This window comes from Cyprinodon tularosa, unplaced genomic scaffold, assembly GCF_016077235.1.
Source record: "Cyprinodon tularosa strain WSP-4 unplaced genomic scaffold, ASM1607723v1 ctg124, whole genome shotgun sequence".
Classification (NCBI taxonomy): Eukaryota; Metazoa; Chordata; class Actinopteri; order Cyprinodontiformes; family Cyprinodontidae; genus Cyprinodon; species Cyprinodon tularosa.
In genome coordinates, this window is record NW_024038048.1 from 3,097,550 (window position 1) to 3,118,310 (window position 20,761).

The following is a 20,761-nucleotide window of genomic DNA, read 5'->3' on the forward strand; positions in this document are numbered from 1 at the left end:
ATAAAACAGCATCTAGCTGCCCCTGCCCCACCTGTTGCTGTAAGATGATTGCTACAATGTTATATTTCTAACAAAAACCAGAGACAGCCTCATTGTGAAAGTTAAAAGAGCGCCGCCCATCACTCTTTTGGGGCGAAGGCTGATTAAAACGGTCTGATTTGCTGTTTTACAGCAAATAAATCATGTTAACAATATCCCTATAGTTGCAGATATCAGTGCAGTTTTAGATGAATTACCAACTTATTTTTCAAAAATGGATTCAGTTAAGGAAATTAATGTATTTCTGTTTAACTTATTGGTTTAAATACCATAAAATGTGATACTGTGATAATATCATGTGATGCCTGGCCGATCGACTCCACCGGGTTCAAATGTTTTACACTGACTTTTCATTTTAAAACAGATGTTAAAGAGACGATTCACTGGGAATCAAACTGTAAAGATACACAAATATTGACAATAAAAACAAAGAAAAGGCAGCATTTCTGACTGGATCTCAGCCACTGACAGAAAATCAAGCCCCCACTCACCTGAGACTGTCCCTCCCCAGACCTCCATAGCTGTCTGGTCTCTCCTGCCTTCGCCTGTACAAGTCTGAGTTGGACAACTCTTTCAGCCTCAGAGACTTCATCTCCTCTTCGTCGCTCTGCCTCTCCCTCCCTTCCTTCCTCAAATGAACCCCCCCACCCCACCTCCTGTCTGTTCTAACACAACCGAGTCAGAGCTCTAAAGGACAAGGCTGCTCTCTTGCTCTCCTTCAAATACACCCCCCAGGGCTCACACCTTTAAGGGACAGTGTAGACTGAGGTGTGGACTCACAGCGCAGAGACCTATCAGCTACTTCTGGCTCCGCCTCCTCCACCCCCCACCTGGAGCAGGTAGAAGAGGGAAAGGCATCGCAGGAAAGGAGACAAAGAAAGAGATTGTTGCTTCTTTTCTGGCTGCGCTCAGCCTCCTTCTCTCTCTGGTGCGTTGTTCTCATTAAAAAAATACACGCAGAAAGAGATGTTTTCAAAACTGAACAGAAGTTGTTTGGAAAAAGTATGGCCTCTCATTTCTTTATTTTAAAATCTAAGGACCCTAGTTTCTAAATCATATATTCAAACTTTCTAGGAGTCTTTAAACATTAAGGGCCGTTTTTCACAATCCTCTTTACTAAACTGAATATTAATCTTTTTTTTTTTTACTTTGCTCATTTTTTTACATCTGTTATTCTTTCAATTGCAGAAAAAGTAAATTAAAAATTTAAGATAAAAGATTAAGTTAAAATGATAGTAACTATGTAATTATTGTTTTTTTTAACAGAGGCAGCAGATAAATGCATCAAGTCTAAGGAGAAAGCTCACTATCTAGTGTTTACACATTTATCAAGTGAATTATCTTCAGTTTCCTCCCCGTCTGTAAACTAAGAAGACCCCTCATCAGAAACAGCGAACCACTGCGATCCAAAATGTCAATTTATGAATAATTCATCACAGCATTTAACAAGAACAAGTGCTTCTCTTTCGCTCACAGTGAACACAATACATTCACTTTTCCAAAGCCTGGACAGCTGTTTTATGGACATGATGATGATGATGATGATGAGGAGGAGTTGGTTATATTTGCTCCCTTCTTCAGGGATCTGCAGAGCCAGTCAGAACAAATGGCACAAAGATTTGCTAAACTTCACACATCGGATTCCATTCCTGATGTAACCAGGAAGCAAACCTGCATCTTTTTTGCAAAGATAGTTAAAAGTAGCTTTAGTATTGAAAAGATGGACCAGGCAACATGAAAGAAAGCAGGATGGGAAGAAAAGTAACGGAAACCTTTCCAAAAGGATAAGCAGGCAGTTTAACCTTTTTATATTATCGACTAACTGGTTTAGCTTCCAGGGTCTTTGGTTAAACCTGGTTTTATTTGGGAGATAAACAAACTTCCAAACACATTTTTATTTTTTATCTTTGCCAAACAATCTCTTTTTTGCTCCTCCCTCTATTGCATAAAATCCCAGCGAATCAAAAAGCTTGGTTCTAATCGGCTAAAAAAGTTACAACCACAAAACAATCAGTTGAAGGAGATTGGAGATTTTTTGCTATGATATAATAAACAGGGCTTAAATTATCTTAGTTAAAACCTAAGACTTCCTTTCAATTGGTAATGTGGAAACAAAGTATTTAAAAATAAAAGATATAAATAAAGTCTTTACAGAGAAGAGGTGGCTTAAATGAATGGCTTGAAGCTATATTTAGCTTTTTTCCCCCCTTCTTAATAATCAGCATCAGTCGAAACATAAGAAAGGCTTCAACTCGTTATTAGCTGCTTAAATTAATCCGTGGACTACAACTGATTTGTAATCAAATAGCAAAAAGTGCTTAACAGGAAATCTTTTTTTGTTTTTTGTTTTTTTTTACAGAATTTGAACCAAGTGAAGCTAAAACTTGGTCCCTTGAGGAGTTCTGGATATATAGCAATAACACTAATTGGTTTTCACGAGACTAATGTGAATCATTGTTTCATCCTTTAACAAAAACATGTGATAAAACTAAAGGGAAAATGGCTCAAAAGAGGCAGTGGTGTTACATTCTGCATTAGCAGGTATGAGAAAAACATTATAGTTTAACCCTTTAAATAAATATTTGCTGAAGCAGGAACTTATATGAAAAACTTTGTCCAACAGGGTGTGGATGGATGGATGGATGGATGGATGGATGGATGGATGGATGGATGGATGGATGGATGGATGGATGGATGGATGGATGGATGGAAAGTTAGATGGATGGATGGATGGATGGATGGATGGAAAGTTAGATGGATGGATGGATGGATGGATGGAAAGTTAGATGGATGGATGGATGGATGGATGGAAAGTTAGATGGATGGATGGATGGATGGATGGATGGATGGAAAGTTAGATGGATGGATAGATGGATGGATGGATGGATGGATGGATGGATGGATGGAAAGTTAGATGGATGGATGGATGGATGGATGGATGGATGGATGGATGGAAAGTTAGATGGATGGATGGATGGATGGATGGATGGATGGAAAGTTAGATGGATGGATAGATGGATGGATGGATGGATGGATGGATGGATGGATGGATGGAAAGTTAGATGGATGGATGGATGGATGGTTAGTTGGATGGGTGGATGGATGGATGGATGGATGGAAAGTTAGATGGATGGATGGATGGATGGAAAGTTAGATGGATGGATGGATGGATGGATGGATGGATGGAAAGTTGGATGGATGGATGGATGGAAAGTTGGATGGGTGGATGGATGGATGGATGGAAAGTTAGATGGATGGATGGATGGATGGTTAGTTGGATGGGTGGATGGATGGATGGATGGATGGATGGATGGATGGATGGAAAGTTAGATGGATGGATGGATGGAAAGTTGGATGGGTGGATGGATGGATGGAAAGTTAGATGGATGGATGGATGGTTAGTTGGATGGATGGATGGATGGATGGATGGATGGATGGATGGATGGATGGAAAGTTGGATGGATGGATGGATGGAAAGTTGGATGGGTGGATGGATGGATGGATGGAAAGTTAGATGGATGGATGGATGGAAAGTTAGATGGATGGATGGATGGATGGATGGATGGATGGATGGATGGATGGAAAGTTAGATGGATGGATAGATGGATGGATGGATGGATGGATGGATGGATGGATGGATGGAAAGTTAGATGGATGGATGGATGGATGGTTAGTTGGATGGGTGGATGGATGGATGGATGGATGGAAAGTTAGATGGATGGATGGATGGATGGAAAGTTAGATGGATGGATGGATGGATGGATGGATGGATGGATGGATGGATGGAAAGTTGGATGGATGGATGGATGGAAAGTTGGATGGGTGGATGGATGGATGGATGGAAAGTTAGATGGATGGATGGATGGATGGATGGTTTGTTGGATGGGTGGATGGATGGATGGATGGATGGATGGATGGATGGATGGATGGATGGAAAGTTAGATGGATGGATGGATGGAAAGTTGGATGGGTGGATGGATGGATGGAAAGTTAGATGGATGGATGGATGGATGGTTAGTTGGATGGGTGGATGGATGGATGGATGGATGGATGGGAGGATGGGAGGATGGAAGTAAAGCTCTTCTACAGAAGTTCATAGGTTTTACCAAGCATCACCTTGGTATGCGCAGACAGGAATGCAGCCAATTAGCACGCTGCCTTTCATCTGCCTGCCTTGACCTGCTCAGGATTCCACTCGGTGTAAAGACTGAACTGTTACATCTGCTGCTCTAGCCGCTGACATGTCCCAATTTGTCAAAACACTGCAGATTAATCTTTTTTCCCGTTCTGTAAAAACAAAACAAAAAAACAACAAAGTTCTAGCTCAAGGAAACACCTTTACAGAGAGTCTTAGACACGTGGTCTGGGAGTTTGGACATCCTCACCTGGCCGTGTGTCCAAGCAGCGCTCTGCTCAGCAGGTCTCACCTCTAGCTTTAACAACCACCTTGAGGCTTCAAACAACCAATATGTTTTCTGCAGAATATTTCAATGTGAAAATATAAAAACAAAACTAGCCAAATAAAAGGACTTAGGAGGAAATTTGAATTGAAGTTTTATTCTGTGATGAATCGGAGGAGAAAGCTCTCCTGTTTTAGACTAATAAGACCTAATTCTTCAAAAAAATTAATAAAAATACATTTCTCAAACAGACTTAGACCACCTCTGGGGGTTTACTGCCACTATCTGGACAATACTGGTATAACAGCTACTGTATCCAAATAAATATTTGATCTCTTGGCAAAATTGAAAAAATGAAGCTATTTTGATTCTTTTAGATAAAAAAAGCAAAGTATTTAGTCAAAAGACGCCATTTTTTCCTACTTAATTATTCTGCAACCAACAAATTATACATATTTTTTACTCTCTGTACAAACTGAGTCACAATTTATAATAATTTTTTATCCTAAATTGTGTCGCCAGTCATCTGCTGCAGCCCCTTACCACTAACATTCGAGTCAACCATGCAGCTACATACAAGAGGAAGTATATAAAACAGCCCAAATGCTGAGCTAAACCACCAAAGGTCATAAAGATGGACCTTAAACACTTTAATAAGCATGATGCAAATTTGAAAGGCATCCAATGATGCAGCTAAATATGCTTCAGACGAGTGATAGCGTTGAAATGCTCTTCTTACCTACAGTGTCCGCCGTCAGAAGGGAGGATGTTTCATTTGTTTCTATAGTCCTCTTTGCTGTCACCAACGACAACACTCCCACTGCATTTATCTTGGTCTGCATGGCCACATCACTTCCTGTTTGCAGCGGTGTGTGTGTAAAGTTGGTGAGCAACATTTGTCCAAACATTTTTGACTAAGAAAGGAAAGGAAAGCCAGACAAAGATGTCTAATACTCATGAGCTTTTGTTGTCCATTTGGTTTGCAGACGGGGAGCTAAATGGAGCTGAAAGTGGAAAATGTTTGGATGAGGAGGAGCAGAAAAAAAAACTAAAATGTGACTCTCAAAAAGCTATGTTTGGAAAGGAACAAAGAGTTTAGGGATGATGATGAACACATTAGTCATTGGTGTTTCTTCAGTGTGTGACACAACTCTTCCTCTTAGATTAAAAAAAAAAAAAGAGAGAAACATTTACTGATGTCTTAATATGCTCTAGGATTCGCAGGCGATGTTTATATTGATATAGGAGAGAAAGCAGAGCAACCTAACTCAGTTACTGAGGATTAGATAACAGCTCAGGCTGGTCGTAGATGCAAGATTCTAAATGTACCACATCAGATAAATGTCAACTTCCTCTTATTTATCATATGCCATCATGCTTTAGAAACTCTGTGGTCTCACACCCCCTGGGAGCTGACCTCTGTGACTGCTGTTGGTGAAAAATTATAAAGACCGTAAGACAGTAACTCATGTGAGAATACACGACTAAAAATACCAGACTGCCCAGCTCCTTACTGCAGCACTATTCCAACTGACAGATGCAGATGACATTTCAATTTATCAATTAAGATCTGGTTGGAGAAAGGAAGGAGGGGGAGAAAGGAAATGAGACTGCATTAGAAGACTTGATGGCTGCAGAAAAGAGGGAAAGAATCGAATGCAGGTCACAGCATCAGCTACAGCCACACACAACCAGAAAATCCTGCTGGGCTGTGCGACTTAAATTCTTTTACCCTGAATGACCAAAGACCAACAATTTAACTTCATGACCAGATATTTGTCTTTCAAGAGGAAATATTTTGCCAGAAACAGCTGGTAATCTCACATCTTAATCCCAGTTTAATGGGTTTCCCTTTTTTGTTTTCTTTTTCGTGGTCTGTTTGCATATCCAGTCAGTGAGAATGGGCGCCCCCTGTGGGTAGATCTGGGTAAGCACAGTAAGAAAACATGGCTGCTACGGTAGATTAAACTTGGTATCTGGCCAAAGTTAATTTGACAATCTTTAAATGTTTTATCATTATTCAGAATTTATGAATCCTTAATTCTGCTGATAAAACATAAAATAAGCTTTTATTCTCTTTATGACAGGGGTCTTCAACATTTTCCAGGCTAAGGACCATAAAACTGACGGTGAGATGGAGTGCAACCCCCATAATATTGTATCAAATTGTGTTCTATCAAACTGGTCCTATAGTCACTTTATTACAGATGGAGTAATATAACGAAAATAATTTCTCCCTGGGATTACTAAAGTATTTCTGATTCTGATTCCTGGTTGATGGGACAGGTGTTGTGAATAAAACGGTGCCCAGCTTGAAAGAGCTCCTGTGTGTCTCTGAATGTGTGCATTGATAACTGAAAGATATCTTCTGCATCAATTTACCTGTTTACTACAGTGTGTTGAATTCATGTTAATGTGGATTTAAAGACATTTCAATTAGTGGAAAAAATTGCAGTGGGGGAATATAAAAAAACAAAAGGTTAAGGTTACAGCTATGCTATACCTGTTTGACCTCTTTTCTCTGGTAATTTGTCATTTATGCTGAAGACTATCTCATATATATATATAAATCATGTTTTATAATTTCAAACAAGGTTATAGTGTTAATTCATACATCCAAGAAGAGAGAAAAAACTTTTAAGATTAGACATTTTATGCATCAAATCTTGATATTCTTTCTCTGACTTTTTGAAGAACTAAACAATCTACAGTCTATGTTTCTGTTTTTACTATTTAACTTATTGGAACAAAAATGACAAAAAAAAGTTTTTTTTAATGTTCTCATTTCCACTCTTTTGTCTGATATTTGACTTATTTTATACTTAGAAACACAGATCTGCATTGACGACTGAAAGACATCTTCTGCCTCCATTTATCTGTTTACTACAGTGTGTTGAATTCATGTTAATGTGGATTTAAAGACATTTAAAGAGGGAATAAAAAAAAAAAAGTAATGTACCAAAACTTTCGTGACCCCCATGCAGTACCCCAGTGGACCCCCTAGGGGCCGCGGACCTGCTGTTGAGGAGCTCTGCTTTAGGACATTAGTTCAGTAAATGCAGTAAATAACACTGCAAAGAAAATAACTTTGTATGATATTCTCTAAATCACAAAACTACCGCATTTAAGTCTAATTAATTGAAGTGAAACTGTTTTTAGTTAGAGAATTTATCAAAAAACATAAAATAATATTTATTCAAGTCATTCCTCCACTGTTGTAGGACAATCTTACATTTAGATACCGGTATGTTTGCAATAGAGATTAGTGAACTAAATTGTTCTGAATTCGTTATTAATTAATAGAAATATTTAAATAGATTTCTAGACAGCACATTGTGTTCAAATTAAAACTTTTTTCTTTAAAACTCGCAAAGAAAAAGTATTGTATTTAAAATACAGAGGTCATATGAACGGGGATGAGGAAAGCTGCTGATGTTAGTGTTGTCCAGCAGACAGATGTTGATGCTCTCCATGACTAATAAAGCAGATGGCTTTTTAAAGAGTGCAGAACACCTTTATGGAAGATTTAGTGGAAGAAAAAGAACTGAAAAAGGAGCAAAAGTAACATGGATGACCAAAGTAAAGAATAAAAGGAATGTACAGCAGCTGGAGTCCTGTGTAATAACTAGGGCTGAAGGATTTTACAAATCTAAATTACAAATGTATGTTAAATATAATATGTTATGCTCTCTCTGCTTTTTCTCATAGTAGCTTCATCTGGTCTGTTCCCATTTGGCTGTGACACCCCCCTGGAGAGAAATATCCGCTGTGCTGCTGCCATCAACACCTCTGTTTATAGATGCTGGAGATCGGGCTGTTTTCCAGTGTAGTCCTGTTTCTCTGACTGACTGGCTGGATGTGCTCTCTTCATCCTCTGGCATGGGAGCTGGCTCAGAGCTCGTCTGTCTGGCTGCGTGTTTCCTGGACGGGGCCGCCTTTTACAGCTGCCTTTTGTATCTCTGCTTCTGTCTCCTTGAACCCCAGTTGGCCTCAGCAGATGGCCGCTCACACTGAGCCTGGTTCTGCTGGAGGTTTCTTCCTGTTAAAAGGGAGTTTTTCCTCTCCACTGTCACTACAAGCTTTCTCAGCGTGAGGGATTGCCTTCAAGTCAATGAGTCGATGCAATCAACTGCTTTTCCTTATATAGAAAACTTTAAATTAATTATACTGTATGATCTGGTTGAACTGTAAAGTGTCTTGAGATGACATGGGTTGTGAATTAAATAAACCGAATTGAGCTGAATTAATTTCAACCAATATTGTTTTTTTTGTTTTTTTTATTGCAATTCCCCTTTACATTAAGCACAAAAATGTAGATATTTCTCAGACTTAGACAACATTTATTGTCATTTTGTATGCACAGAGTGTATGCAAAACAACATTTTGCTTGAGGGTTTCAGTTTTTTCCGGACGCTGTTGCAGAACTGTCCTGTAAACTTGTGTAAATAAGTTTCTACTTCCTGCAACTGTCTCTTCCCTTTTGTGTAGCGGCAAAGCAATTTTAAGCATTTTACTGCGACCTATAAGGCTGAACATAGAAATTTAATAACCTAATTTATCTTACTCCTGCTAAAACGGAATAAAACTGAGTTCCTCTGTGATTTGAAAAAATAGCATTTTGCTAAAATGCATTATATTGTAAATCCAATTAATTGCCCAGCCCTAATCATAGCAATCACTCTGATAAGAACCACACCCAGTACCAAAGTTTAGGGGGGATGAGGGGGGGATGGAATCCCCCTTCTTAAATGACCACCCCTCCATACCATCCCCTGTAACATTTTGTCACTGAATGTGTAAATTTCTATTACATATCAACATTAATGGCAATAATAGTTCCCTTTTGAACATTTGGCAGGCTACTCTTACGTGTAGTAGTAAAACCCTATTAATCTAAACGTATCTGTCCACCAAAACTATCAATTTTAAGGCATCCATGTATAAAAAATACCAAAAAAATTAAAAATATGTTTAAAATTTCCCTTTTCATTCACATTTCTATCAGTTTTCTCATCAATGGGCGTGAGTTTAGGGTGATCCGCGCTCCAGCGACAGGGGAGGTAAATCTCTGCACAACAGATTAAACCCAGAGGAGGGAATCAAAGAAGGGGCGGAGTTAGGAAATTTTGGGCCCTAGGCAAAGACAGGCATGGGGCCCTCTGAATTGAGAAGACAACTCATAATACAGACCCATTATAGAGATACAGAAATATGATGCTAATGTCCGGCCAATGGTCATAAATGAATTGAATGTTGACATCAGACTGCAAGGTCCCTTGTGTGACTTGCAGAATGCCTGTCGTCCCATCAGTGGTAAATATGGTTCGACGGACCTGTTAGAGTAGTTTTAACTCATTCATTGTCAGCAGGTAGCCTAGCTTACTTTAAAATGGCCAATAGAAGCAATACTGATTTTCTAATAAACTGTCTAATTTATAAAATAAATACTCTAAATTAACATTTGAAAGGTGAGTAAAATTATTATATTTTATAGAGGCTTTTTTCATTTTCAGGCTAATTCTAATGTATTTGAATTTGTAAGCAGTTTTTTTTTAGATTTTGAAAATTATTTCAGCTGTTTCAATTTAATTAATTGAATTTGATTTTAATAAATGACTTGAAAGGATTCAGATATTAATTTACAATGTTTTGTGAGGTTTTGTTCCAAATCTTAATAGATTCATTACTTAAAGATTATCCAAAGTAAAATGAAAGAAGTGTCCTACCATGACTATGAAGCTGATTACATGCCAGTCCAGGGACTGACTGCAGTTCTACTGTAAGGTAACTTGGTCAAGGTCATGTAAGGTCTGACATGTAACAATCATACCATGCATAATGTTTCCAAAAAAAATAAAAAATAAAAATAAAAAATCCTCCATCCCCCTTCTTTTTTTTTTACAACTCGACTAATGACCACACCTGAACCAGAGAGCTTCCCCAGCAGCATACCTTGGTTAGGTGAAAAATATCTGGATATGTGCTGCTAATTAACCTTCCAGTTGTTTATTTATTTTTACATTTTGTTTAGACATCAATAAACAAGACTCTGAGGGAAAAATTGAGAGGGGAACCAAAGTCCCTTTAGATCCATTTAATTTTTCATTTAGTGATCACTGGAAGCATCTTGTGATTTAGTTTTGGTCCACTGAGTCCCAAATCAGTGGTGCCATCAAGCAAAGAATGTAAACACCCCTCAGGTTTGCTCTACCAGAAGGACTCAGCTCCTTCCCAGACAACCAGAGGATCCAGTACCTGCTGCAATGACCATGTGGTCTCTGAGCCAGAACCCTCATTGGATTCTATGGAGGTTTGTTAAGAAGGAGAGGAGAGAAACCAGCGCTAACAATGTGGACAATGAGCTGACAGCTGCTATCAAAGCAAAAAGGGTTTAGATTACACCTGGGCAGAGCCACAGGCTGATGTGCTCCATACCCCACTGCATCCGTGCTGAAAATCTATACAAAAACAGCCTGGATAATCTATAAAGTAGACCTCATTTTCAGTTGGTTAGATTTTCTGCACTAAAACCAAGTTCTTTCTACTATAATAACTGTTATATTACATCATGATATTTTAACTGACTGAGCTGCATCTGAATGAACCGCTAGACAGTTATGCTGCAATCAATGATCCAATCTGTGTGCATAATCTATTTAATCTTTGCTTTTAAGGAGCCAGATTTAATCAGTGGGAGCCATAAATATAAAGATGCTTTGATGTTTGTTTGTCTGAGTTTATAGCTGTTATGGTTTTGTTTTTATTTGTTGGTTTGGTTGTTTGTTTGTAGCGGAATGGATCAATTAGATTTGGGAGGAGTCACACAGTGACCTGTGTGTCACTGGTAGAGAGAGGTTGAGTGGGCTGTTGGATTTTTTTTGTAGGCCACAAAGCAAATTGTTGTAATCGACGTTTGACAAGTTGTTTATACCTTTGATGTGAATAAAGTTCACATCAGCACCGTATTGATTTCAGCAGATTCCTTTTTTGAACGAGCGCGTCAGACAGGGAACGGTCCGACCTCAGCCTCTCAGCAGCTTTTTTGTTTTTGTTTCCTGAAGTTGCTGCAATATAATCTCTCCAAGTTTTCTTGAGCAAAGCTTCTGTGTGGTTTCCAGAGGTCCTAAAATGGTTTTCATTTTTTTTTTTTTTTGCAACATTAGAACACTAAGGTAATTAGAATTGGGAAATATATAAACTGAATCAATTAAAAAGAGGGACATAAATTTTATAGTAAAATTTTAATCATTAAATTATTTTTTTTTGTCCTAGGTGATAAAAGAAAACATTCAGCGTGTGAATCAGCTGCACCATGTCTGGGTTAAGGCTTTATGCATTCAGTCAGGGCTCACAGGGAAATCCCTCATCTCCTAACTTCCAAACAAGGACAAGTCTGTGCTGGAGGCAGAGACGTCCGTTTAAGCTGTGGTTGTTTCAACACGGTGCAGGATCTGATTAAAATGTAATCCAAGGAGACAGAATGCGGCCATCTTTGGGCTTATACAGACTCTCCTTCCTACAATTTGTAGGTGAATGAAAGCACTCACTAATCAGCACTAACTAAAAGGAAAACGCTTTTTTTTAGTGGCCGTCCCAAGAGATCGACCGTCAGGAAGTGGTTTGGAAAACACTGACTGCTGTCCAGTTACTTTTAGAGGACATTCCTTAGCAGGGAGGAGGATCTGATTTTCTTAAAAAAGAGGGAAAAGGTTAAATTTTATGTTTGTGGTCTAGAACTGCAGCTTAAAATAGAATATTTAAAACCATTTCTTTATTATAATTTGAGTTTTTCTTTAGAGAAAATGCTTCAGAGAAACACTATATGTAGAACAACCAGGTCAAAGACTGTAACTAGGATACTTCAGCTCATCACCAGTCTTTCTTCACAGATAGATGCTAAAGAGCTAAGCTAATTCAATATCAGCAGCATAAAAAATACAGCTACATTTATGAGAAGGAGACTTTAAGTTTTGATTAACATGTTAAGACAAAAACAAACAATTATATAAAGTGCACGTTTTAAGGGTATCTGTGTCTTTAAATAAATGCAGAAAGCCTAAATATCAAAGGTGATTAACTAACTGCAAACTATGGAGTTTTTCCTTAGAGACTTGTTTAGTTTTTCAAGTATAAGTAAAAAAAACCCCAAATTAACTTCAGTTTAAACCAGTATTTAGAAATGAAAGCATCAGATTTGATGCTGAGCCAGGAGCCAGAAGAGAAAACTCAGTAGGTTAGAGTTCACACATATCACATTATATCTGATCTGATAATTTTGCAGCTAAAATATTTAGCATCAATCACTATTAGATTTTCCTAATTTTTTGGTTTTTATAATCTTGGTGTCTTTCACTCCTCAATTTCAACCTTCATCGGGGATAAAAACAGAACAGATATAAAAAAGAATAAAAATCTAACTTTCATCGCTATTCTCAGCAATGCTTTATCTGCTATAATTAATTAATTTCATAAAGGAATATATAAATATATATGTGTGTGTATTTAACATCTCACTCCTGTTGCAAACAGTGGTTGTTCCCTCAATACAACAGTAGATGGCGCCAAAGTCAAGTTCAGATTAACACTAATGAATTCATTAACATAAATATTTTTAGGGTTTGTTATTAAAAAAAAAATTCTAATGCACATATAGATTCGTTATTTTAATGGATACACATCCAGAGTCGGTCTTTGATGGTAAAATTTACCGAACAAATGGAAAACAATGTATTTCCCTCCAGCGTAAAAAAAAAAGTGGTTGTTTCCTTGATACAACAGTAGATGGCGCCAGTGTCAAGTTCAGATTAAAGATGAATTAATTAAAAGGATTTAAGGGTTTGTTATTAAATATTTTTCTGTTGCGCGAATAAATATTATTTTTTTGGTCTTTTTTTGCGAGGAAAGACATCCAGAGTCGTTCGGTGATGATTTAATTAACCAGACAAATTGAAAACTTTTTATTTCCCTCCAGCGTAAGATAAAAAAAAAAAAAGCAAACTTCATAACTTTTAGATCTAAATAGTTCAGAAAATAACAGAATAAACATCTCACTTACCCGTTTGTCATCTCGGTGAGTCCTAACATCGCTTCTCTTGGCTCTCTCGGACCAGATGTGTTTTCCAGATGTGCTCCTCTCTTGTATTTACTGCTCTATTACTGAGAGCTGCTGTTTTCTACTCATAAATAGAATGGCGAAAAATCAGGAGGGGCCCCGCCCATCTCCACCTCCTCTGAAACGCAGAGGACTCTACTTCCTTTCTATGACTTTTAACATAAAAGCATCAACACAGTATTTGGCATTTGATTAAAACGGGCTGGATCAGTTTGAGGAAAAACCTGCAGGAAAAATGTATCATGAAAAAAATCACATGTGTGCCTGAATCTGTAAGTCTTATATAAATATTACAAAGTATCAGGAATAATTTAATAATAATTTAACTTTATTGATCTCACACAGGAGAAATTTACCTCTGCATTTGACCCTTGGGGGGCAGTGGGCTGCCATTGTGTGGCTCCCAGGGAGCAGTGTGGGGTTGAGGGTCTTCCTCAGGGACCCAGGGTGCCGTCTGTGGGGATCGAACCAGAACCTTCTCAGAACACAAGCACACTGCTCTAACCACTACTCCAAATTTAAGCATTTAATCTTAAAAGATCCAGTTTTCACATAGTTATATTATTAAAAGAAAAAAATCTATTGAAATCCACTTTGCAATGAAGTTGCCTCCTAAACCTGTTGTGTGTTCTTTCTGTAAACAGCTGGATCTCAATCTGATTTAAGTTTAGACTTTGACTATTCTCATTTTTATATTCAACAGTCTGCATAAGAACTTAAAGTTGTATTTGCAGCACTGTAGCTGCTGTCCTTGGTCATCATTTGACCACTTTGGGCAGGTTAAAAACATCTGCATATTTTATCTTCTTGTTCGAAATGGTTTACATTCCTGTTCACAACAGCCCTTGTTTTGGCTTTATGAGCATTTCCAGCGGTTGGTAACTTTGAATTTCTTTTACTTGAGGCAAGATGATTGTTTAGCCTATTTAATGTTACCAGTCAGGTTTGACCTCTGTGGCTTTTAATTGCATGAAAAGAAACTATTTCAATCAACATTAAAAGGGTATTATTTGATAAGACAAATAAAATGTTGTTTTTAAACTGGAGTCTTTGAAAAATCTGCAGCAAATCTGTCACTTCATCTGGATTAGTAAATTGTAGTAAATTGCAGTAAATGTATTTCCAATAACAAAATCATTTGTGTTATGTTCTCCCAGGGTGTCATTTAAATCCCAAATAAAAGATGGTTTCCGGAGATTTTTTTCGCTTTTATCTCCAAGAAAATTTCAAAAAAGAGAAATAGTGTGTGTAGGACTGATGCTAACAAAAAAAGGGTCCATGAAGTTTTTACTTCAAGGCCAGACTTATGTAATTCTTTACTGTCAGGAAGTCCAGTGTGTTTACATTACCTTTGTGATGCTGTGTTCGATCAGACTCAGATGCAGTGGAAGGCTGTTCACCCCGAGCCTTTTTCTGTTGCAGGTGTTGTTCTTGTTAAAGGGGATTTTTCCTCTCCACTGTTTCTGGATGCATTTCTCAGTGTGAGGAATTGCTGCAAAGTTAACAACTCAATTAAGCCTACTGCCAACTGATAATGCACACTCATCAAAGAGTGAATTCTGCAAGTCAGTGACTGGATGCAACCTGCTGGGCTTTAAGAGAATTTTCACTAATCTGTGTATTTTGACTGAATTAACTCTGTAAAGAGGTTGGGATTACATGGGCTGTGAATTGGTACTAAAACTGGCTTTATTTTTGGTTTAATATGTCATTAAATCCTGACATAAACCAAAACACCAAAAAAGACTTATTGGCTCTTCTTAACTGAACTATAAAGATGTGATATACTGAAAAAGGTGTTAAAACTCACTCAGGCACAGGAGTAACTTTGTGAAGGCCTGGTGGGGACATGTCCCCACCAATAATCTCCACTTTTTTCCCCTTTTATGCTAATTTACTTTAGCCAAAGGTACCAGAGCTGTTTTTCCTTCCTCTCTCCTGCTGCCGCTTTGAGACATCTGATTTGCGGTCACATTTCACTGTGCACATAGTAACTACGTGGAGGAGGAGAGACACACAGCAGCATTAAACAGGAACTACTTCGATAGATGCTTGAGAAAAAGTTAACAGTAATTAGTTAAAAAAGTTAGTAGTTAAAAATACTAGAGATTCCACCGAAAAATCTGTTTATTAGACATCTGGAGCTTTTTCAGCAAAAAATGGCAACAGATTGTAAGTTTATACAAGTTTGTATTATAATGCAAGAAGCTTGAAAAAACAAAGTTTAATGTTCTTCTTTATTAGTTAAAAAAATCTTTCAGAGGACCATGACTTTGCAGGTTAAAATTAACATGTTTTATTATTGTACAGATAGAATCAGACTGCAGAGCTTCTACATCTTGAAATTTTGTTTCTGGCAACATTATTTTCGAAAAGAGGTTCATAAATATTTCTAAACAGAGCTAAGAGAGAAGTAGGGAGAGCTGCAGATTTAAAGGTGAAACAGATTTACTGGGATATGAAACAAGCAATAAAATGTATCCCCAAGTTTACAAAACAAAAAATGCTATGCTATATTTAAAATGCAGCATATCCATATTTTTCTGGATGGATGGAATTGAAATTGTTCTTTTAGGGATGCATGATATATCATATATCAATTTTTGCATCAGAATCGGCTGTTATTCATTATTTTTTAATACATTCATGTTTTTGGGCCCAATATATATATTACACTAAAAGGCATCCGTCTAACTATCTATAAAAATCAATATCAGTGTGTTCTCAACAATAGGAAAGCATTCAATAAATATATGTTTAAGCTCATTTTTGGAAAATACAAAAACCTAATGAAAGCATTTGGGTGGAGTAACTGTAGGTCCATCAGCCCCCACCCTTAGAGTGCCCCCACCAACTTTCATCACAAAGTTACACCCTTGCACTCAGGATATATAAAGTTTAACATCGGCAAAGGAAAATAAAACAAAACATCTGATTTTATCGAGTTGGAAGTACTCTGTAAATTTGAACAGTTTACTAAAAATATATATTTTAAAGTTCAACCATTGCAGCAGGGTTTGCTGTTTTCCATCGAGTCTGAATGTCATGCAAAGGTGGTCTTTTATTTTGAAAACCAGAAGCAGTTTTTATGCTTTTGTATTAACTTTAAATCTATCCTGGCTGAGCCTGAGCGCTTCCACTGACTTTACTTTACAGGTTTTACAGGCTGGAAGTTAAATTCGCATCTGCAGGACTGATGTGTGTTAAAACATCCATGGTTGTTTAGCTGATTCTGCATCTTTGCTCTTCATCCAGCCTCCTGCTCTGCAGGGGAAGCAGGGAAAATCTGACTTTTCCCTTTTCCTGAACAAGAAATTCAACATGGCGGCTGTGCGCCTTGCAGAAACATCTTAACATCCTTGAAAATTATATTAAATGTAAATTCAAAGAGACACATGCATGTCAGGCTGTGTTTAAAACTACAAGTGTGAAAAAAAAAACAGGATGAAAAAAAAAAAATACTGAAACCCAACTTCCCTCAGCAAAGATGTTTGGGGATAATGATGCTGCAGCTGCTGCACACATCTGGAATAAAAAAAGCTCGTTTAGTTTAACCTCATTGATATCCAGTGGCTATTATTCATCATTTCCTCCTATTGCTGCGTCACGCTTACAGGAAGGCATTTATTTCCTTATAAGGCAGGCCTCTCTCACATTTCCCCTCCTTCAGGAGAGATGGCTCTCCTCCATAACATGAAATCAAGGATTTAAATCAAGCCCTCAACTTAACTTATATGTATTTTTAGCTTCAAATATTCAATACATTGCATTTATAAATAATTGATACCACCCTAATTATTATTTTCATATTTTCTCGCAAGCTTCTATACATTTGATTTCTACTTCATGCGATAAGTCAAAACAAAATAGATTTTACCTTTTATCAGCCCACCAGAAAATCCTTGTCAATCAAGACTTCAGATTTAAACTACTCTAATAAAATGAGAGTTTAATTTAATTTCAGGGAAAACCAGCTGTTCTGTGAAACCATCAAAGGTTTGTCAGAGAACATTAGTGAACAAATAGAATCATCTAAAGCTGAAAGGTTTGGGTTTAAAGTGAAGAAAAGTCTAGAAAAAGAGTTAGGTTGGAAACAATATCACAATATCATGTATAATGTGCAATTACTATTTAATACCCTGTGAAATTACCTGTTTATATTTGACATCCAGTGCAATAATATATATATAAATATCCATCTACGGTATATAAATACCATGTGCAATAACCCGATGTAAAAAATATGTTGACGCAGTGTGAATACTGTATATATTCCATGCACCTTTTCTTCCTTGGGCAGGTTCTTCTCCTCTTTTGACTATTTGAGCTGATGTAACGAGTACATTTCTCCACTGAGAGATTAATAAAGTCAATCAATCAATCAAGCTTTGAAAATCTCATGCATCACTCTTCAATCACTCATCCAAATATGAAGTTTTAAACAAATGGGAAAGCTTCCAATCCATAAACGTCCACCTAAATTGACATAATAACCAAACAGGCGTTCAGTGAGAAACAGCTCAGAGGATCATGGTAACTTTGGAGGAGCAGCGGAGATCTGTGACTCTGGTGGAAGGTTATCCAAAAAATAGTAAATGTCCTTTACTTCAATAGAGCTTTTTTGCAAGTCAGGAGACTTTACCAGGGCGCTTTACACTACATTCCTGTCATTCACCCATTCATACACTGATGGTGGAAAACTACGTTGTAGCTACAGCTGCTGACAGAAGGAAGGCTGCTGTCCCTAAATGACAAATCCGCCATTTGAGTGGACAGAAAAGATTCCTTGTTCAAAAAAAAAAGTCAGAGGAAGTCCTGTTTGTCACAACATGGATCTAAATGTACTAGTCAAAAGTCAAGTTCAACAGTAGGACTTTTAATCTGTCTCCGGAGGAAATAGTTCAATTTCCAGATATGGAAAAAAGTGGTTCAACTAAGTACTGACTTTGAGCGCATTATGAGACTTCTGTTTTGTCTTTAGGAAAAGATGAAAACCAAATAACTTCCCCTCACTTCGTTTTTCCACCCAGTAAACATGACTAATCATACAATCCAAGTAAAATACCTAAAGGTTAGCAGCTCTGATGTGACATTAGTTTGTAATGCATGAATACTTCCTGCAATTTAAATGTAGCCTTTATAATAAACAAACACGACTGAAAAAACAGAATTGTCATCACTCACATCTGTTTGCTTTTAATCTGTTTACAATCATAGTTTTTAATCCAAATAAACATGACAGGATGTTATAAGATGTTCTGAGTAGAATGATAATCTCTCATAGCTTCTGATTACAGGAACCTTCATATCGATATAAAAGCTTAAATAAAACTACATTCAGTTGTGGTAGACCAACACCCAAAGAGCTGCCACTGGAGTGGGGAAAAAACAAGCTGATTTCTAGAACATTAAAACGGAGGAAATACATGAGTGTTAATGTTTCAGAACCAAATCTGATGGAAAGTTTAAATCCAGTCTGCAATGAGAAAACAATAACATTTACAGAGTGACGGCTCAGCAGGACAGACGGGCCTGTTTCTACAGGCACTGTTACAAACCAACAAACACTTCAGTTCATACAGATACCTGCACCTGAGTTCAGAATGAAACACACGTTAGAGAAAAGTATGAATATGACACCATTCTGATTAACCTACCAGATTTAAATGAGCTGCACTGATAACTCATCGCTTTAGCTCTACGTAAAGTAAAAACCTAAAGAATCTAAATGTTGATTATTTTAACAATAACATATATAATAATTAAGGCTTTTTTATTCTCAAACAACAAAACTAACATCTGGTGGAGATAAACAGTTTCCCAACATGTTGCTTTTTTTTTGTACTGCAAGAGATGATGATGGATGTCACAGGCTATAAGGGAGGAAGACATTCAAAGGTCAACATGTTCCAGAACAGTCCTTAAAATAAACTGCAAATAGAAATCTGATTTGTAACAAAGGGAGTAAAGTTTTATGCTAACCTAAACCTATACACAAATAAACCTTTATCTGACATTTAGGTCACATTATGCTAAGCTACATATAATCATTGCCTTTTTTTTATTCAGAAACCAGGGAATAATTTAAAACAGGCATTAAGCTTATGAAACACTTTAACCCTCGCATGAAACTGCCTGAACAGATGCTGCATCTATGCTTATCAATTAATAAAAAGGAAATTTATCACAGTTAATTTGGTACCTCAGTTCCAAAAAGTGAACACAAGCCCAGATAAAAGAAAACAAACAAAAAAACAATAAAATAAACATGACACCACCGTTAGCTAATCTCATACATTTCTTCCAAATGTACGTCAACTTTATCCCGCCCAATTCAACAGAAACGTACAGCAAATGGGTAAAATCACCTATTCAGTAAGGTAGATCTCTCACCAACACCTGGACATTTCAAGTGAGATCGTCAGGCCCAGAATAAAACATGGTGGTGGCAGCATCATGATCTGGGGTTGCACTTCTATAGATGGAACTGGAGATTTTGTTGAAGTGGGAAACAACCTCTACTTTTCTAAACATCAAAGGTTTAATTACCTGCTGAGGATTAATATTCATCATGTAGCGTCACAGAGCCAAAGCTTAGATCAAAATTAAAGATTTGCTTCATAAGAGGAAAATCACAATTCTGGGTTTAATCTTAATTTATGAGGAAAATCTCCAGGGTTATGGATCAGAGATATCCCTATAATCCAGTGGATCTGGAGACTTTTTCAAAGGTAAAATAAGCAAATAGACCAAATAACTGAGAGGGGCACAGTTACCATAGAAGTCTGCATATTGTATCTGAATTAAAATGTGTTTTAACAGAATATTTAACTGTGTTTTTGTTAAATTGTGCAGGATAAAGGTTTGATTACATGCAGAAAAAGCTTTGAAATGGTCCCAAACTTGTTTTTCTTTTGTCAGAGAAGACAGCCAGTTGAACAAAGCAGCATACATCTGTAAGATGCACCATATTTACCTACTGCAATGACAATTTCAATAAGTTTAATACTTCTCACTGTTTGCTGACAGAAAAACCAAACATTTTTTATACATTCTTTGGTCCTGCCTGTTGCATCCCAATGACGCTTTAATGCCCCAGTTTAAAACCATTTTAATTGTGCAGCGTCATTGTTTCAGGTTCTTGGGAAGAGAAGAGCTCAGTAATGTTACTAAAGTGGGCTGCCACTGTTTTTTCTTTTGGTTTTTTTTA

General features: G+C 37.2%; 1 protein-coding gene across 2 annotated transcripts in view; it reads right to left on the bottom strand.

Moving 5' to 3' along the window:
• LOC119777491 (LIM and senescent cell antigen-like-containing domain protein 1) overlaps positions 1-13,645 on the bottom strand; it is a 54,492-nt gene extending 40,847 nt beyond the window's left edge. Inside the window, exon 1 of one of the 2 annotated variants that reach the window (XM_038276388.1) lies at positions 13,495-13,645. In XM_038276388.1, the coding sequence (XP_038132316.1) occupies positions 13,495-13,523 (29 nt within the window). In that variant the 5' untranslated portion in view covers positions 13,524-13,645. Of the gene's footprint in view, positions 1-530; positions 733-13,494 lie in introns of those variants that run through there. The other variant, XM_038276387.1, reaches the window with a different exon arrangement.
• Between the last annotated feature and the right edge of the window lie 7,116 nt (positions 13,646-20,761).